The 20,018-nt window shown below is 43.1% G+C and overlaps 1 protein-coding gene across 2 annotated transcripts in view; it reads left to right on the top strand.

Moving 5' to 3' along the window:
* Positions 1-20,018, top strand: part of LOC128660719 (zinc finger protein 808) — a 218,183-nt gene that overhangs the window by 163,270 nt on the left and 34,895 nt on the right. For both annotated transcript variants that reach the window (XM_053714685.1, XM_053714684.1), the window contains exon 4: positions 6,228-6,479. In XM_053714685.1, coding sequence (XP_053570660.1) covers positions 6,228-6,479 — 252 coding nt within the window. The remainder of the gene's footprint in view (positions 1-6,227; positions 6,480-20,018) is intronic.

The following is a 20,018-nucleotide window of genomic DNA, read 5'->3' as shown; positions in this document are numbered from 1 at the left end:
ATTTTTACAATGAAATACCTTTTTTTCTTCTTGGGGAAAACATATTTTTTGACACTTTAAAGGGACAGTGAAATTAAGCTATCACATTCTTCAGATAAACATTTTACACAACTTTTCACTATATCAAGAGAATGAAGCAAATGTTTATAAAAAGTACATTGGGAAGTAGTTTAAAATTGCATGCTCTATCTGAATCATGAAACTTAAAGTGAATGTAAATTTTGATGTTTAAGTGCCTGGTTTTTAAAAATTTGATTAAAAACAGGGGCACTTTAATTCATCAATTTACATTTCACTCCTGTTGTGAAAAAAACTTACCTTTCTCTTGTAAGGTGTATCCAGTCCACGGATTCATCCTTTACTTGTGGGATATTCTCCTTCCCTACAGGAAGTGGCAAAGAGAGCACACAGCAGAGCTGTCCATATAGCTCCCCCCTCTAGCTCCACCCCCCCCAGTCATTCTCTTTGCCGGCTCTAAGCAATCGGAAGTGTAAAGTGAATGTGGTGTTAGAATTGTAGTTTTTATTTTCTACAAGCAAAAGTTTGTTATTTTAAATGGTACCGGTTTGTACTATTTACTCTCTAGCAGAAAACAGATGAAGATTTCTGCAGGGAGGAAGATGATTTTAGCATGTTGTAACTAAAATCCACTGCTGTTCCCACAAAGGACTGAGGAGTACAAGAAAACTTCAGTTGGGGGAACGGTTTGCAGGTCAGGCTGCAATAAGGTATGTTCAGTCATTTATTTCTAGACAAGACTGTGATAATGCTAGAAAAGACTGACAAGATCCCCATGAGGGAAGGGTAAGCTGTATTTAGAGACTAAGTATGGAATGGCTAGCTTACATAACAGGGCTAATTATGCTGGTTGACACTACTTAATGACAAACGTTTTTTATTGATAAATATCGTTTTTTGAGACACTTTGAAGGTTCCTTTGGGTTTCTTTCAGTAGTTGTTACCCACATGGCTATTATATAATACACTTAGCAGTGTTTCTTTAGGCCTCATAGCACCGGAGTAAGGTGGGAGGGGCCTAAAGGGGCGCAGTTTTAGTGACTAGAACTTCAAGGCTGTTTCACATGGAGGATCCTGCTACAGTTTGAGGACCCATAAGAAGCTTTTTCCCCACAAATCTGACTCTTAAGGGCAGGTAGGGCCACAGCAGAGCTGTGGCAAGGTGCTGAAGTTGTTTTAACCGGTCTGTTGGCTTAATATCGATCCGGTTTGGGCATTAAGGGGTTAATCACTTTTTTTGCTAGTTGTGCAATCTTACTAATGCTTTAGGCACATACTGTAAAAATTTCGAAAAGTTGGCTGCATTTTTCACTGTTTTGGAAAAATTGTGTGCCTTTTTATCTCTTAAAGGCACAGTAATGTTTTTTTGCAAAGTGTGTTTTTACTTGTTTAAAGTGATTTCTAAGCCTGTTTGCCTTACTACTAGTCTGTTAAACATGTCTGACACCAAGGAAAATCTTTGTTCAATGTGTTTAGAAGCCATGGTGAAACCCCCTCTCAGAATGTGTCCCACTTGTACTGATATGTCTATACACTTTAAAGAACATATTGTTGCACTTAAAAATGTGGCCCAAGATGATTCTCAGACAGAAGTTAATGAGGTTAGCCCGTTAACCTCTCCCCAAGTGTCACAACCAGTTACGCCCGCTCAAGCGACGCCTAGCAGTGCGTCTAACTCTTTTACCTTACAAGGTTTGGAGGCAGTCATGGATAATACCCTCTCAGTGTTTTTATCTAAACTGCCCGTGTTACCTGCAAAGTGCGATAGCTCTGTTTTAAGAACAGATTCTGAGCATTCTGACGCTTTAGTAGCCGTATCCGATATACACTCACAACTCTCTGAAATGGGGGCGAGGGATGTGCTGTCTGAGGGAGAAATTTCCGATTCGGGAAAGGTTGCTCCTCAGACAGACTCGAATACATTGGCTTTTAAATTTAAACTAGAACACCTCCGCTTATTGCTCAGGGAGGTATTAGTTACTCTGGATGACTGCGACCCTATGGTGGTTCCAGAGAAATTGTGTAAAATGGACAAGTACCTAGAAGTTTCTGTCTACACTGATGTTTACCCGGTCCCTAAGAGGATTGCGGATATTGTTACTAGGGAGTGGGATAGACCAGGTATTCCCTTCGTTCCCCCTCCTGTTTTTAAGAAAATGTTAGCGGCAAAAAATTCAGGTTTCGCCATTTTAGCGTGCAGGGCATTATGGCTAAAGTCCTGGTCGGCCGATGTGTCGTCAAAATCCAAACTATTGAACATCCCTTTCAAAGGAAAGACCCTCTTCGGGCCTGAATTGAAAGAGATTATTTCAGAAATCACTGGGGCAAAAAGGCCATGCTCTCCCCCAGGACAAGTCCTTCAAGACGAAGAACAAACAAAATAATTTTCGTTCCTTTCGGAATTTCAGGAGCAGTCTTGCTTCATCCTCCCCTGCTGCAAAGCAACAGGGTAACACTTCACAACCCAGGGCAGCCTGGAAGCCTTACCAGGGCTGGAACAAGGGTAAACAGGCCAAGAAGCCTGCTGCTGCCTCTAAGACAGCATGAAGGGGTAGCCCCCCGATCCGGGACCGGATCTAGTAGGGGGCAGACTCTCTCTCTTCGCTCAGGCCTGGGCAAGAGACGTACACGATCTCTGGGCCTTAGAGATTGTATCCCAGGGATATCTTTTAGAATTCAAGGACTCCCCTCCAAGGGGAAGATTCCATATTTCTCATCTGTCTTCAGACATGACAAAGAAAGAGGCGTTCTTACGCTGTGTAGAAGACCTACATACAATGGGAGTGATCCACCCAGTTCCAATTGCGGAACAAGGGCTGGGGTTTTACTCAAACCTGTTTGTGGTTCCCAAAAAAGAAGGAACTTTCAGACCAATCCTGGATCTCAAAATTCTAAACAAATTCCTCAGAGTCCCATCATTCAAGATGGAGACCATTCGGACAATCTTACCTATGATCCAGGAGGGTCAATATATGACTACCGTGGATCTAAAGGATGCGTACCTATATATTCCTATCCACAAAGATCATCACCAGTTTCTCAGGTTCGCTTTTCTGGAAAAGCATTATCAGTTTGTGGCTCTTCCTTTCGGGTTGGCCACTGCTCCCAGAATTTTCACAAAGGTGCTAGGGTCCCTCCTGGCGGTTCTAAGACCGCGGGGCATAGCAGTGGCGCCTTATCTAGACGACATTTTAATTCAGGCGTCGACTTTCCAAAGAGCCTAGTCTCACACGGAAATTGTATTGACCTTTCTGAGGTCTCACGGATGGAAAGTGAACATCATAAAGAGTTTTCTTTCTCCTCTCACAAGAGTTCCCTTCCTTGGAATCCTAATAGACTCGGTAGAAATGAAAATATTTCTGACGGAGGTCAGAAAGGTAAAACTTTTAACTACTTGCCGAGCTCTTCATTCCATTCCTCGGCCTTCTGTAGCTCAGTGCATGGAGACAATCGGACTAATGGTAGCGGCAATGGACATAGTCCCTTTTGCACGGATACACCTCAGACCACTGCAGCTGTGCATGCTCAAACAGTGGAATGGGGATTATGCAGATTTGTCTCCTCAAATACAGTTGGACCAGGGGACCAGAGATTCTCTTCTCTGGTGGTTGTCTCAGGATCACCTGTCGCAGGGAATGTGTTTCCGCAGACCAGAGTGGATCATTGTAAACGACCGACGCCAGTCTGTTGGGCTGGGGCGCAGTCTGGGACTCCCTGAAAGCTCAGGGTTTATGGTCTCAGGAAGAAGCTCTTCTCCCGATAAACATTCTGGAACTGAGGGTGATATTAAACGCTCTCCAGGCATGGCCTCAACTTGCTGCGGCCAAATTCATTAGATTTCAGTCGGACAACATCACGACTGTAGCTTACGTCAATCATCAAGGGCGAACAAGGAGTTCCCTAGCAATGACGGAAGTAACCAAAATAATCAGGTGTGTGGAGGATCACTCCTGCCATCTCTCAGCAATTCACATCCCAGGAGTAGACAACTGGGAGGCGGATTTTCTAAGTCGTCAGACTTTTCACCCAGGGGAGTGGGAACTCCACCCGGAGGTATTTGCCCAGCTGACTCAGCTATGGGGCAATCCAGAATTAGATCTGATGGCGTCCCGTCAGAACACCAAGCTTCCTCTTTACGGGTCCAGATCCCGGGATCCCCAGGCAGTGCTGATAGATACTCTAGCAGCGCCTTGGTCCTTCAATCTGGCCTATGTTTTTCCACCGTTTCCTCTCCTCCCTCGTCTGGCTGCCAGAATCAAGCAGGAGAGGGCTTCTGTGATTCTAATAGCGCCTGCATGGCCACGCAGGACCTTGTATGCAGACCTGGTGGACATGTCATCTGTTCCACCATGGACACTACCAATGAGGCAGGACCTTCTAATACAGGGTCCTTTCAAACATCCAAATCTAAGTTCTCTGCACCTGACTGCTTGGAGATTGAACGCCTAATTCTATCAAAGCGTGGTTTCTCTGAGTCGGTTATCGATACCCTGATTCAGGCTAGAAAGCCTGTCGCCAGGAAAATCTACCATAAGATTTGGCGAAAATATCTTTTTTGGTGCGAATCCAAGGGTTACTCATGGAGTAAGGTTAGGATTCCCAGGATTTTGTCTTTTCTCCAAGATGGATTGGAGAAAGGATTATCAGCTAGTTCCTTTAAAAGGACAGATATCTGCCTTGTCTATTCTTTTTCACAAACATCTGGCAGAGGTACCAGATGTTCAAACGTTTAGTCAGGCTTTAGTCAGAATCAAGCCTGTTTATAGACCTGTGGCTCCGCCATGGAGTCTGAATTTAGTTCTTTCAGTTCTGCAAGGGGTTCCGTTTGAACCTTTACATTCCATAGATATTAAGCTTTTACCTGGTGTTCCATGCGGATAAGGTGGTTTTACGTACCAAACCCGGTTTTCTTCCTAAGTTTGTGTCTAATAAGAATATTAACCAGGAAATTGTTCTTCCTTCTCTGTGTCCTAATCCTTCGTCGAAGAAGGAACGTCAGTTACACAATCTTAATGTGGTTCGTGCTTTAAAGTTCTATTTACAAGCAACTAAGGATTTCAGGCAAACAACTTCTTTGTTTGTTATCTATTCTGGTAAGAGGAGAGGTCAGAAGGCGACCGCTACCTCTCTCTCCTTTTGGCTGAAAAGCATCATCCGTTTGGCCTATGAGACTGCTGGCCAGCAGCCTCCTAAAACAATTACTACTCATTCTACCAGAGCAGTGGCTTCCACATGGGTTTTTAAAAATGAGCCTTCTGTTGAACAGATTTGTAAGGCAGCGACTTGGTCTTCGCTGCATACTTCTTCCAAATTTTACAAATTCGATACTTTTGCATCTTCGGAGGCTATTTTTGGGAGAAAGGTTTTACAAGCAGTGGTGCCTTCCGTTTAAGGTACCTGTCTTGTTCCCTCCCTTCATCCGTGTCCTAAAGCTTTGGTATTGGTATCCCACAAGTAAAGGATGAATCCGTGGACTGGATACACCTTACAAGAGAAAACAGAATTTATGCTTACCTGGCTATTAAGTCAGGTAGATTTTTTTGTTTAAACTACAGTCACCACTGCACCCTATGGTTTCTCCTTTTTCTTCCTAACCTTCGGTCGATTGACTGGGGGGTGGAGCTAGAGGGGGAGCTATATGGACAGCTCTGCTGTGTGCTCTCTTTGCCACTTCCTGTAGGGAAGGAGAATATCCCACAAGTAAAGGATGAATCAGTGGACTGGATACACCACAAGAGAAAGTAATTTATCAGGTAAGCATAAATTCTGTTTTTAATCTTGACAGCAGCTCCAGCTTCCTCCGGTCGTTGCAAGATATTTCTGATGTCAGAAATGATGGATAGGTCATCCTCCAATCACAGCTCGTCTCCCCCCCCCCCCCCCCCCCCCCCCGGGGGAATCAGTGTCTGATTCAACCCTGTGATTGGAGGAAGCCGGATTCCTCATTTTAGACCCAGGAAGAGACTTTGCAATGGGTGGAGGAAGCTGGAGCTGCTGTGAAGATTAAAAGGTAAGTTTTTTTTTTTTCACAACAGGAGTAAAATGTAAATTTTGATGAATTGAAGTGCCCCTGTTTTTAGTCAAATTTTTTAAAACTGGGCACTTTAGCATCAAAATTTACATTCACTTTAAACTTTGACTTTCCTATCCCCTTAACATTAGCATAAGCCATTTAATAATTTTTTTGTTTTTTTCTTCAATTTAACCAGAGCACAGCTGAAGGCACACCAAGCAAGGCACAAAAAGCACAGATCTTGTGCATGTCCATTATGTGATCAAACATTTAAGAACAGCTACCAAATGAGCAGACATCAAAAACGTTTCCATCACAAACCGAACATCAGCGAGGGAAAGAAAAGAAAGAAAAAGAAAGCAGATGCACACAGCTATGTTACTAGAGTTGACGTTTACACCAATTCACAAAGTGTTAAGAGAGAATTTTCTTGTGATATTTGCAGCAGGTAAATAATTTGCTCTTATTGGAAGTTTAATCATTTTTCCACTTTAAATGAGTGTTGACTATTCTGTGTGTTGTTTGATATTTTTGAATGATTTCTCCTATTGTGCTTTGCACCTCATCTGGTCTGGGGTTTACTGTCTAAGTCACTGATTGCAAACACAGCTGCCTGAGTGCTGGTGAGTACCCAGGCCTGTGAGTTTGGCAAGTGTCTTGGGATTGGTACCCACTCCAGTTTGAAAGTGTGGTCCACTTCAGGGGTTTGCTTATATACACACACGGTGTTATCCATTATTAATGTGCTAGCAGGGTTTGAAACTGTATACATCCTTTTACAGTCAGTTCTTAGGTTTGGCATCCTCTGTCTTTCCCTATATGCACAGCTTTTATCTGTGTGCATTTGGTCATATATACATGAATACAGCTTACACGTAATTGGCTGCTTTTCTTATGGCCTGTGGAGTGACTTTAAACATTATAAAAAAATATACGCAAGCATTTTAATATACTATAATTCTATTGATTTTTGTGTGTTGTTTTTTTCTGCTGTCCACAACCATTACATACTAGGAGCCAAAGTAAATGGATGAGGACTACTCAGCAAGTGGAGGGAAACCGTTGAGGTTAATTGTCCATAGTAATAGAACATCGGCTATTAACACCACCAAGTTATCTAAAATACAAGATTTTTTTTATCATGTATTTGAAACAAACATATTTATTTTTATTTTTTTTGTGAAACAAGATTAATGGACCATTAAATACAATATAATCAACAAATGCATAATAAAAATGCAATAACTATTACTTTGACTTTCTAACAAACTACTTTTTTCTGAGTTTCTCAGAGTTTCTTCTTTGAGAGATCGAAAAAAGTCCAGCAAGGACTTCGCTCAGCATCTGGCAGCTTCACCGGGATGCCAAGCTGAATCTTCTATAGTCTGAAGAAGCTTGATCAGGAATGGTCCTTGTGGAAGGGTAGCAGCCAAGAAACCACTTTTTCGGAAGGGGAACAGGGTGAAAAGGCTAAGATATGCTAAAGCTCACAAATATTGCAATGAAGATCAGTGGAAAAGAGTATTATGGAGTGACGAGTCCAAGTTGGACATTTTTGGGTCCAATCGTCAATAATATGTGAGAAGAAGAGTTGTTTCAGTGAAACATTATGGAGGGTCTGTCTTGGTTTGGGGCTGCATTTCTGCCATTTGAGTTGGCGATATTGTCCAAATTGATAGGATTATGAATGCTGAAAAGTACAGACAGGTTTTAATGCATAATGCCATTCCCTCTGGAGAGCGCCTGATTTGGAATGGTTTTATTTCTTTTACAAGATACAAGTCCACGGATCTCATCCTTGTGGGATATCACCTCCTGGTCAGCAGGAGGAGGCAAAGAGCTCCACAGCAGAGCTGCATAAATAGCCCCTCCCTTCCCTCCCAACCCAGTCATTCTCTTTGCCTGCGTTAGTGATAGGAAGAGGTAAAGTGAGGTGTTAGTTTGTATTCTTCAATCAAGAGTTTTTTGTTTTTAAATGGTGCCAAAGTGTACTATTTTACTATAGGGCAGCCTCTGCAGTGATAGCCTTTCAGGCTGTGGGAACTAGTGGAGTTTTAGCTTCACTGCGCCTCCCATACTTGTGCTGCTCTTCTGTGTATGGTCTTACAGAATGTTAACTAAGGCCCTTCTGCCTTCACAGGACCTTAGGAGGAAGAGTGGACCTCTTGACACTGTGAGATTATCATGCTGTTCTTCAGCATGGAGGTAAGTGCAGTCTTTTACTCTGGGGCTCTGCAGCATATCTCAGATCCGACTGTACTCTGCCTTTGATATTGACTATGGGCATAAGGCCTTCCTTTAGACAGTATGTAGGTTCTCATTAGCTTGAAAAAGGAGAACCGACATACTGCTTAATATCCAGACACTCTGGCATTTAGAATTAGCCTAGAAGCGCTGGGACATTATGTGGGTATGTACCTGGATTATTGGGCTTGGCTCTATTATCTTTATTAGGTTATAGAGGTGGCTGATGCTGGGGGTAGTGCTGGAGTGATATGTGTTTTACTAGACTCCGGTACATGGCGGTTCTGTACAAGCGATGCCATGTTCTTCAACTGCGTCTGCCTCATTCATTCTGCAGGATATGGCTGCAGTTATGTCATCCACTCTTTCAGAAGTTTTATCTAAGTTACCAGCTGCAAGGTAAACGCAGTAGGAAAGAGACCCAGGTGGTCCCTGCCACTTCTGATGCCTTGATGGCGATCTCAGACGTACCCTCTCAGGGCTCTGAATTAGGGGGAATGGAGGCTTTGTCTGAGGGGGAACTGTCTGATTCAGGGAGTGCATTACCCCAGACAGATTCGGAAGTGATGTCTTTCAGATTTAAGCTTGAACACCTCCTGTTACTATGGGAGGTTTTGATGACTGGACGACTGTGACACTATTGTGGTCCCTCCAGAAAAATTGAGTAAGATGGACAAATACTTAGAGGTCCCTTCTTATTCTGACGTTTTTCCAGTTCCTAAGAGGTTTTTGGAAATTATTGCTAGGGAATGGGAAAGACCGGGTATCCCTTTCTCCCCTTCCCCTATGTTTAAGAAGATGTACCCTATAGCTGATGCCATGCGGGATTCTTGGCAGACGATCCCTAAGGTGGAGGGAAGCTATCTCTACTCTGGCTAAACGTACGACTATTCCTATGGAGGACAGTTGTGCTTTCAAAGACCCCATGGATAAGAAATCGGAGGGTCTTCTCAAAAAACTTTATGTGCATCAAGGTTTCCTTTTGCAACCAACGGCCTTCATTGTGACGGTCACAACTGCGGCTGCCTTTTGGTTTGACGCTCTAGAAGAGTCCCTCAAGACTGAGACTTCTTTAGAGGAAATACAGGATAGAATTAAGGCTCTTAAGCTGGCTAATTCTTTTATTACGGATGCTTCCTTTCAGATCACCAATTGGCGGCTAAGAATTCAGGATTCTCCATCTTAGCACGAAGGGCCTTATGGCTAAAATCTTGGTCTGCGGATGTTTCCTCTAAATCTAAGCTCTTGGCTATACCTTTCAAGGGAAAGACCCTGTTCGGGCCTGACTTGAAGGAGATAATTTCTGACATTACAGGAGGTAAGGGTCGTCTCCTCCCTCAAGATAAGACATCTAAGCAAAGGGACGACAGAGTAATTTTCGTTCCTTTCGAAATTTCAAGGGAATTCCCTCTTCCTCTTCCGCTAAACAGGAAGGGAATTTTTCTCAAACCAAGCCCACCTGGAGACCTAACCAGGCTTGGAACAAGGGTAAACAACCCAAGAAGCCTGCTGCTGCTGCTGCTGCTGCTGCTGCTACGAAAACAGCATGAAGGGGCGGCCCCCGATCCGGGACCGGATCTAGTCGGGAGCAGACTTTCTCTCTTTGTCCAGGCTTGGGTCAGAGACGTTCAGGATCCCTGGACACTAGATATCGTGTCTCAAGGGTATCAGTTGGAGTTCAAAAATGCCTTCCCCAGAGGAAGGTTTCTTCTTTCACGATTGTCTGTCGACCAGATAAAAAGAGAGGCGTTCTTACGCTGTGTAGAAGATCTCTCCCTCATGGGAGTAATATGTCCCGTTCCAATTCAGGAACAGGGGCAGGGGTTTTACTCAAATCTCTTTGTGGTTCCCAAAAAAGAGGGAACGTTCCGACCCATGTTAGATCTCAAAGTTTCTCAGAGTTCCATCCTTCAAGATGGAGACTATTCGGACAATTCTTCCATTGATCCAGGAGGGTCAATATATGATTACCGTGGATTTAAAGGATGCATATCTTCGTATTCCTATCCACAGAGATCATCACAAGTTCCTGAGGTTTGCCTTTCTGGACAAACATTTTCAGTTCGTGGCCCTTCCTTTCGGTCTGGCCACGGCACCCAGAATTTTCACAAAGGTTCTGGGGTCTCTGCTAGCGGTTCTCAGGCCGCGGGGCATTGCAGTGGCGCCTTATCTGGACGATATTCTGATCCAGGCGTCGTCTTATCAGCTAACAAAGTCTCATACCGACATTGTTCTGTCCTTTCTAAGGACTCACGGGTGGAAGGTGAATCTAGAAAAGAATTCACTAATTCCACAGACAAGAGTTCCTTTCCTGGGAACTCTAATCGACTCTCTGTCCATGAAAATCTGTTTGACGGAAGTCAGAAAGTTAAAGATTCTGAATACATGCCGATCCTTCAGTCCAATCCTCGGCCGTCAGTGGCTCAGTGCAATGGAGGCAATTGGATTGATGGTAGCAGCAATGGACATCATTCCGTTTGCTTGTTTTCCTCTCAGACCTCTACAACTGAGCATGCTCAGACAATGGAATGGAGATTATGCAAATTTGTCTCCTCAAATAGATCTGGATCAGGAAACAAGGGACTCTCTTCTTTGGTGGTTGTCGCCGGATCATCTGTCCCAAGGGACGTGCTTCCGCAGACCCTCATGGGTGATAGTGACAACGGACGCCAGCCTGTTAGGATGGGGTGCAGTCTGGAACTCCCTGAAGGCTCAGGATGTGTGGACTCGGTCAGAGTCTCTACTTCCCATCAATATTCTGGAGTTGAGAGCAATATTCAATGCGCTTCAGGCTTGGCCTCAGTTGGCTTCGACCAGATTCATCAGATTCCAGTCGGACAACATCACGACTGTGGCTTACATCAATCAACAGGGAGGAACAAGGAGTTCCTTAGCGATGACAGAAGTATCCAAGATAATTCAGTGGGCGGAAGCTCACTCTTGTTATCTGTAGGCAATCTACATCCCAGGAGTGGACAACTGGGAGGCGGATTTTTTGAGCAGACAAACGTTTCATCCGGGGGAATGGGAACTCCATCCGGAGGTATTTGCCAACCTGATTCTCAGATGTTGCAGGCCGGAGCTGGATCTTATGGCGTCTCGTCAGAATGCCAAGCTTCCGAGATACGGATCCAGGTCCAGGGATCCTCAGGCCGAACTGATAGATGCCTTGGCAGTGCCTTGGTCGTTCAACCTAGCTTATGTGTTCCCGCCATTTGCTCTCCTTCCCCGGGTGATTGCTCGAGTCAAACAGGAGAGGGCTTCGGTGATCCTCATCGCTCCTGCGTGGCCTCGCAGGACGTGGTATGCCGATCTGGTGGACATGTCATCTCTGCCAACGTGGAAGCTTCCATTGAGGCAGGACCTTCTCATTCAGGGACCTTTCCATCATCCAACTCTAATTTCTCTGCAGCTGACTGCTTGGAGATTGAACGCTTGATTTTATCTAAGCGAGGGTTCTGTGATTAGGTCATTGATACCTTGATTCAGGCACGCAAGCCTGTTACTAGAAAAATTTATCATAAGATATGGTGTAAATATCTTTATTGGTGCGAATCCAAGGACTACTCATGGAGTAGGGTTAGGATTCCTAGGATTTTATTTTTTCTCCAAGAAGGATTGGAGAAAGGGTTATCAGCAAGTTCCTTAAAGGGACAGATTTCTGCTTTGTCTATTTTGCTACACAAGCGTCTGGCAGATGTTCCAGATGTTCAATCCTTTTGTCAGGCTCTGACTAGAATCAGGCCTGTGTTTAGACCAATTGCTCCTCCTTGGAGTTTGAATTTAGTTCTTAATGTCCTTCAAGGGGTTCCGTTTGAACCTATGCATTCCATAGATATTAAGTTGTTATCTTGGAAGGTTTTATTTTTAGTTGCTATTTCTTCTGCTCGCAGAGTTTCTGAGCTTTCAGCATTACAATGTGATTCTCCTTATCTTATTTTCCATGCAGATAAGGTAGTTTTGCTTACCAAACCTGGTTTTCTTCCTAAGGTTGTTTCAAACAAAAATATTAATCAGGAAATTGTTGTTCCTTCCTTGTGTCCTAAGAAGGAGCGGCTGTTACATAATTTGGACGTAGTCCGTGCCTTGAAGTTTTACTTACAGGCAACTAAAGAGTTTCGTCAATCTTCTTCCCTGTTTGTTGTTTTCTCTGGGAAGCGCAGGGGTCAGAATGCTACGGCTACCTCTCTTTCGTTTTGGCTGAAGAGTATCATTCACCTTGCATATGAGACTGCTGGACAGCAGCCTCCTGTACGCATTACGGCTCATTCCACTAGGGCTGTGGCTTCCTCATGGGCATTTAAACATGATGCTTCTGTGGAACAGATTTGCAAAGCTGCGACTTGGTCTTCTCTTCACACTTTTTCGAAATTTTACAAATTTGATACTTTTGCCTCATCCGAGGCTGTTTTTTGGAGGAAAGTTCTTCGAGCAGTGGTGCCTTCCGTTTAGGTGCCCTGTCTTGTCCCTCCCGTTTCATCCGTGTTCTATTGCTTTGGTATTGTATCCCACAAGTAAGGATGAAATCCGTGGACTCATCGTATCTTGTAAAAGAAAAGGGAAATTTATTCTTACCTGATAAATTTGTTTCTTTTACGATACGATGAGTTCACGGCCCTCCCTGTTTTTATGTGATAGGCCTTTATTTTGGGTAAAACTTCAGTCACCTCTGCTCCTTGGCTTTTCCTTTCTCTTCCTAACTTCGGTCGAATGACTGGGTTGGGAGGGAAGGGAGGAGCTATTTATTCAGCTCTGCTGTGGAGCTCTTTGCCTCCTCCTGCTGACCAGGAGGTGATATCCCACAAGTAAGGATGAAATCCGTGGACTCATCGTATCGTAAAAGAAACAAATTTATCAGGTAAGAATAAATTTCCCTTTTTTTCAGCATGATAACGATCCCAAGCACACTGCTAATGCAGTGGAATCAAATTTAGAGAGAAAAACAGCTGATAAAATACTGACAGTCAGGGACTGGCCTACACAGAGCCCAGACCTGAATATTATAGAGGGCAGTATAGGATCATCTGAACAGAGAAAAAAAATAAGACAATCTAAAGAAGAGCTCTAGTAAGTGCTAAAAGAAGCCTGGTATAATATACCAGAAGATTACTTCTGGACAGTCTCCCCAAAAAAGTTCAAGATGTGTTTAATGCCAAGGAAGGTCACACTAAATACTGACTTTCTTTCTTTCATGTAATTGGCAAGAGTCCATGAGCTAGTGACGTATGGAATATACATTCCTACCAGGAGGGGCAAAGTTTCCCAAACCTCGAAATGCCTATAAATACACCCCCCACCACACCCACAATTCAGTTTTACAAACTTTGCCTCCTATGGAGGTGGTGAAGTAAGTTTGTGCTAGATTTCTACGTTGATATGCGCTTCGCAGCATGCTGAAGCCCGGTTTTCCTCTCAGAGTGCAGTGAATGACAGAGGGATGTGAGGGGAGTATTGCCTATTGAATGCTATGGTCATCCTATCGGGGATCTATTTCATAGGTTCTCTGTTATCGGTCGTAGAGATTCTTCTCCTACCTCCCTTTTCAGATCGACGATATACTCTTATATACCATTACATCTGCTAATTCTCGTTTCAGTACTGGTTTGGCTATCTACTATATGTAGATGAGTGTCTTTTGCTAAGTATGTCTTATTTTATTTATGACACTCTCAGCTATGGTTTGGCACTTTATATGTAAAGTTCTAAATATATGTTTTATACTTATATTTGCCATGATTCAGGTTAATCAGTATATTTCCTTCTTTCAGACTGTCAGTTTCATTTTTGGAAAATGCATATGAATACATTTTTTTCTTACCTGAAAAATTTTCAAATTTGACTTTTCTTTCTAAATTGCGGGCTGTTAGGCTCACGGTGCGCAAAATGCTATAATTTATTGCGTCATTTTTGGCGCAAGACTTTTTTGGCGCGAGAATTACGTTTGTTGACGTATTTTCATCATTTCCGGCGTCTTAGTTGGCGCCGAGAATTTTCACATAGTTGCGTCATCTATGACGCTCGTGTCTGTTACAGACGTTGTTGGCGCCAAAAAATACCTTGTCAGTTGTGGGCGTCATACTTGGCGCCAGATTTCTGATATTATTTAAGTCTTTATTTTCATTCTGCTTCTGGTTTTCAGAGGCTTATTTTGTTTGCATTTTTTTCCCATTCCTGAAACTGTCATTTAAGGAAATTGATATTTTACTTTATATGTTGTTTTTTTCTCTTACATTTGCAAGATATCTCAAAAACTGTTCCTGTATCAGAAAATACTGTTGGATTCCTGATGACTGTTATCAGTCCTACCAAAGCTAAGTTCATTTATTTTTCTGTTATGAATTTTTATCTTTAGCTATGGTTTGTAATAAGTTATCATGATAAGCTTTTACATGCAGAGTCCATTAGTATTAATGCATAATCTATTGCTATTCTTTTTACATCTAATGTACAAGATATACCCAGGAATTTATAAGAATATTTTTCTGATTCTATCCTAAAGGCTTTGTCTGCCATCCTGCCTTCTAATAAAATGTATAGGTCTTTTTTAAACTTCTCATTTAGTTGATGAATTTTCAAATGACCGATAACATACTGAATTATCCTTCTCTGATGATGTTTTTTCTCTTGTAAGGTGTATCCAGTACACGGATCATCCATTACTTGTGGGATATCCTTCCCAACAGGAAATTGCAAGAGGATCACCCACAGCAGAGCTGCTATATAGCTCCTCCCCTAACTGCCATACCCAGTCATTCTCTTGCAACTCTCGACAAGCATGGAGGTAGTAAGAGAGAAGTGGTGAAACGTAATTGTTTTTTTCTTCAATCAAAAGTTTATTTTTAAATGGTACCAGAGTTGTACTATTTTGTCCCAGGCAGAAAATTGAAGAAGAATCTGCCTGTGATTTCTATGATCTTAGCAGGTTGTAACTAAGATCCATTACTGTTCTCACACATAACTGAAGAGAGAGGTAACTTCAGCTGGGGAATGGCGTGCAGGTTTTCCTGCTATGAGGTATGTAAATGCTAGAAAATGCTGCTGATACCAGATTTATGTAAGGTAAGCCTGAATACAGTGATTTAATAGCGACTGGTATCATGCTTACTTGCAGAGGTAATATTCTTATAGATTTGCAATATAAAACGTTTGCTGGCATGTTTAAACGTTTTTATATATACTTTGGTGATAAAACTTTATTGGGGCCTAGTTTTTTTTTTTTTCCACATGGCTGGCCTAAATTTGCCTAGAAACAGTTTCCTGAGGCTTTCCACTGTTTAATATGAGTGGGAGGGGCCTAATTTAGCGCTTTATTGCGCAGTAACTTTTACAGACTGAGACATCCAGCTTCCTCCAGGAGTCCTCTGAATGCTATAGGACCTCTCTAAAGGGCTCTTGGGTTTTCCAAAGTCGTTTGTTTGGGAAGGTAGGCCCACAGCAGGGCTGTGGCAGTTTATTGTGACTGTTAAAAAACGTCTCGTTTTTTTGATCCGTTTTTTGAACTAAGGGGTTAATCATCCATTTGCAAGTGGGTGCAATGCTCTGTTAGCTTATTATACACACTGTAAAAATTTCATTTGATTTACTGCTTTTTTTCACTGTTTTTCAAATTCTGACAAAATTTGTTTCTCTTAAAGGCACAGTACCGTTTTTATTTTTTGCTTGTTAACTTGATTTAAAGTGTTTTCCAAGCTTGCTGGTCTCATTGCTAGTCTGTTTAAACATGTCTGACATAGAGGAAACTCCTTGTTCATTATGTTTAGAAGCCATGGTGGAACCCCCTCTTAGAATGTGTACCAAATGTACTGATTTCACTTTAAGTAATAAAGATTATATTCTGTCTTTAAAAAATTTATCACCAGAAGAATCTGATGAGGGGGAAGTTATGCCGACTAACTCGCCCCACGTGTCAGATCCTTTGACTCCCGCTCAAGGGACTCACGCTCTAATGGCGCCACGTACATCTAGTGCGCCCATAGCGTTTACTTTACAAGACATGGCGGCGGTCATGGATAATACACTGTCAGCGGTATTATCCAGACTACCTGGGTTTAGAGGAAAGCGAGACAGCTCTGGAGTTAGAAGAAATACAGAGCATACTGACGCTTTAAGAGCTATGTCTGATACTCCCTCACAATATGCAGAAGCTGAGGAAGGAGAGCTTCTTTCTGTGGGAGATGTTTTCTGACTCAGGGAAGAGGATTCAACCTGATTCTGATATGTCTACATTTAAATTTAAGCTTGAACACCTCTGCGTATTGCTCAGGGAGGTTTTAGCTGCTCTGAATGACTGTGATACAATTGCAGTGCCAGAGAAATTGTGTAGATTGGATAAATACTATGCAGTGCCGGTGTGCACTGATGTTTTTCCAATACCTAAAAGGTTTACAGAAACTATTACTAAGGAATGGGATAGACCAGGTGTGCCATTCTCTCCCCCTCCTATTTTTAAGAAAATGTTTCCCATAGATGCCACCACACGGGACTTATGGCAGACAGTCCCTAAGGTGGAGGGAGCAGTTTCTACCCTAGCTAAGTGTACTACTATCCCTCTCGAGGACAGTTGTGCTTTCTCAGATCCCATGGATAAAAAGTTTGAGGGTTACCTTAAGAAAATGTTTATTCAACAAGGTTTTATTCTACAGCCCCTTGCATGCATTGCCCCAGTCACTGCTGCTGCGGCTTTCTGGTTTGAGTCTCTGGAAGAGGCTTTACAGGTAGAGACCCCATTGGATGACATACTTGACAAGCTTAGAGCACTTAAGCTAGCCAATTCTTTTGTTTCTGATGCCATTGTTCATTTGACTAAACTAACGGCTAAGAATTCTGGTTTTGCTATTCAGGCGCGCAGGGCGCTATGGCTTAAATCATGGTCAGCTGACGTTACTTCAAAGTCTAAGCTGCTTAACATTCCCTTCAACGGATCTAGTAGGGGGCAGACTTTCACTCTTCGCCGAGGCTTGAGCAAGAGATGTCCAGGATCCCTGGGCGTTGGAAATTATATCCCAGGGGTATCTTCTGGACTTCAAAGCTTCCCCTCCAAAAGGGAGATTTCACCTTTTCACAATTATCTGCAAACCAGATAAAGAGAGAGGCATTCTTACACTGTGTTCAAGACCTCCTAGTTATGGGAGTGATCTATCCAGTTCCAAAGGAGGAACAGGGACTGGGATTTTACACAAATCTGTTTGTGGTTCCCAAAAAAGAGGGAACCTTCAGACCAATTTTAGATCTCAAGATCTTAAACAAATTCCTCAGAGTTCCATCATTCAAGATGGAGACTATTCGTACCATCCTACCTATGATCCAGGAGGGTCAATATATGACTACGGTGGATTTAAAGGATGCTTATCTTCACATTCCGATACACAAAGATCATCATCGGTTTCTCAGGTTTGCCTTCCTAGACAGGCATTACCAGTTTGTAGCTCTTCCCTTTGGATTAGCTACAGCCCCAAGAATCTTTACGAAGGTTCTGGGGTCACTTCTGGCGGTCCTAAGACCGCGGGGCATAGCAGTAGCCCCTTATTTAGACGACATTCTGATACAGGCGTCAAATTTCCAAATTGCCAAGTCTCATACGGACATAGTTCTGGCATTTCTGAGGTCGCATGGGTGGAAGGTGAACGAAGAAAAGAGTTCTCTATCCCCTCTCACAAGAGTTTCCTTTCTGGGAACTCTAATAGATTCTGTAGAAATGAGGATTTACCTGACAGAGTCCAGGTTATCAAAACTTCTAAATTCGGGTTCTTTATTCCACTTCGGTGGCTCAGTGTATGGAAGTAATCGGCTTAATGGTAGCGGCAATGGACATAGTGCCGTTTGCACGCCTACATCTCAGACCGCTGCAACTATGCATGCTCAGTCAGTGGAATGGGGATTACACAGATTTGTCCCCTCTACTAAATCTGGATCAAGAGACCAGGGATTCTCTTCTCTGGTGGCTATCTCGGGTCCATCTGTCCAAAGGAATGACCTTTCGCAGGCCAGATTGGACAATTGTAACGACGGATGCCAGCCTTCTAGGCTGGGGGGCAGTCTGGAACTCCCTGAAGGCTCAGGGATCGTGGACTCAGGAGGAGACACTCCTTCCAATAAACATTCTGGAACCAAGAGCGATATTCAATGCTCTTCAGGCTTGGCCTCAGCTAGCGACAATGAGGTTCATCAGATTTCAGTCGGACAACATCACGACTGTGGCTTACATCAACCATCAAGGGGGAACAAGGAGTTCCCTAGTGATGTTAGAAGTCTCAAAGATAATTCGCTGGGCAGAGATTCACTCTTGCCACCTATCAGCTATCCATATCCCAGGTGTGGATAACTGGGAGGCGGATTTTCTAAGTCATCAGACTTTTCATCCAGGGGAGTGGGAACTCCATCCGGAGGTGTTTGCACAATTGATTCATCGTTGGGGCAAACCAGAACTGGATCTCATGGCGTCTCGCCAGAACGCCAAGCTTCCTTGTTACGGATCCAGGTCCAGGGATCCCAAGGCGACGCTGATAGATGCTCTAGCAGCACCTTGGTCTTTCAACCTGGCTTATGTGTTTCCACCGTTTCCTCTGCTCCCTCGTCTGATTGCCAAAATCATGCAGGAGAGAGCATCAGTGATTTTGATAGCGCCTGCGTGGCCACGCAGGACTTGGTATGCAGATCTGGTGGACATGTCATCCTTTCCACCATGGACTCTGCCGCTGAGGCAGACCTTCTACTTTAGGGTCCTTTCAACCATCCAAATCTAATTTCTCTGAGACTGACTGCCTGGAGATTGAACGCTTGATTTTATCAAAGCGTGGCTTCTCCAAGTCAGTCATTGATACCTTAATTCAGGCTCGAAAGCCTGTCACCAGGAAAATCTATCATAAGATATGGCGTAAATATCTTTTTTTGGTGTGAATCCAAGGGTTACTCATGGAGTAGAGTCAGGATTCCCAGGATATTATCTTTTCTCCAAGAAGGATTGGAAAAAGGATTGTCAGCTAGTTCCTTAAAGGGACAGATTTCTGCTCTGTCTATTCTTTTGCACAAGCGTCTGGCGGATGTTCCAGACGTTCAGGCATTTTGTCAGGCTTTAGCTAGAATCAAGCCTGTGTTTAAACCTGTTGCTCCGCCATGGAGTTTAAATTTGGTTCTTAAAGTTCTTCAGGGGGTTCCGTTTGAACCTCTTCATTCCATAGATATCAAACTTGTATCTTGGAAAGTTCTATTTTTGGTAGCTATTTCCTCGGCTCGTAGAGTTTCCGAGTTATCTGCCTTACAATGTGATTCCCCTTATCTGATTTCCCATGCAGATAAGGTAGTTTTGCGTACCAAACCTGGGTTTTTACCTAAGGTGGTATCTAATAAGAATATCAATCAGGAGATTGTGGTTCCGTCTTTGTGTTCTAATCCTTCTTCGAAGAAGGAACGTCTATTACACAATCTTGACGTGGTTCGTGCTTTAAAGTATTATTTACAAGCTACAAAAGATTTTCGTCAAACATCTGCTTTGTTTGTTGTCTACTCTGGAGAGAGGAGAGGCCAAAAGGCTTCGGCAACTTCTCTTTCTTTTTGGCTAAGGAGTATAATACGCTTAGCTTATGAGACTGCTGGCCAGCAGCCTCCTGAAAGGATTACAGCTCATTCTACTAGAGCTGTGGCTTCCACATGGGCCTTTAAAAATGAGGCTTCTGTTGAACAGATTTGCAAGGCGGCGACTTGGTCTTCGCTTCATACCTTTTCAAAATTCCATAAATTTGATACT

This window comes from Bombina bombina, chromosome 5 (assembly GCF_027579735.1).
Source record: "Bombina bombina isolate aBomBom1 chromosome 5, aBomBom1.pri, whole genome shotgun sequence".
NCBI lineage: Eukaryota > Metazoa > Chordata > Amphibia > Anura > Bombinatoridae > Bombina > Bombina bombina.
This window is presented reverse-complemented; position numbering and strand designations above follow the sequence as displayed.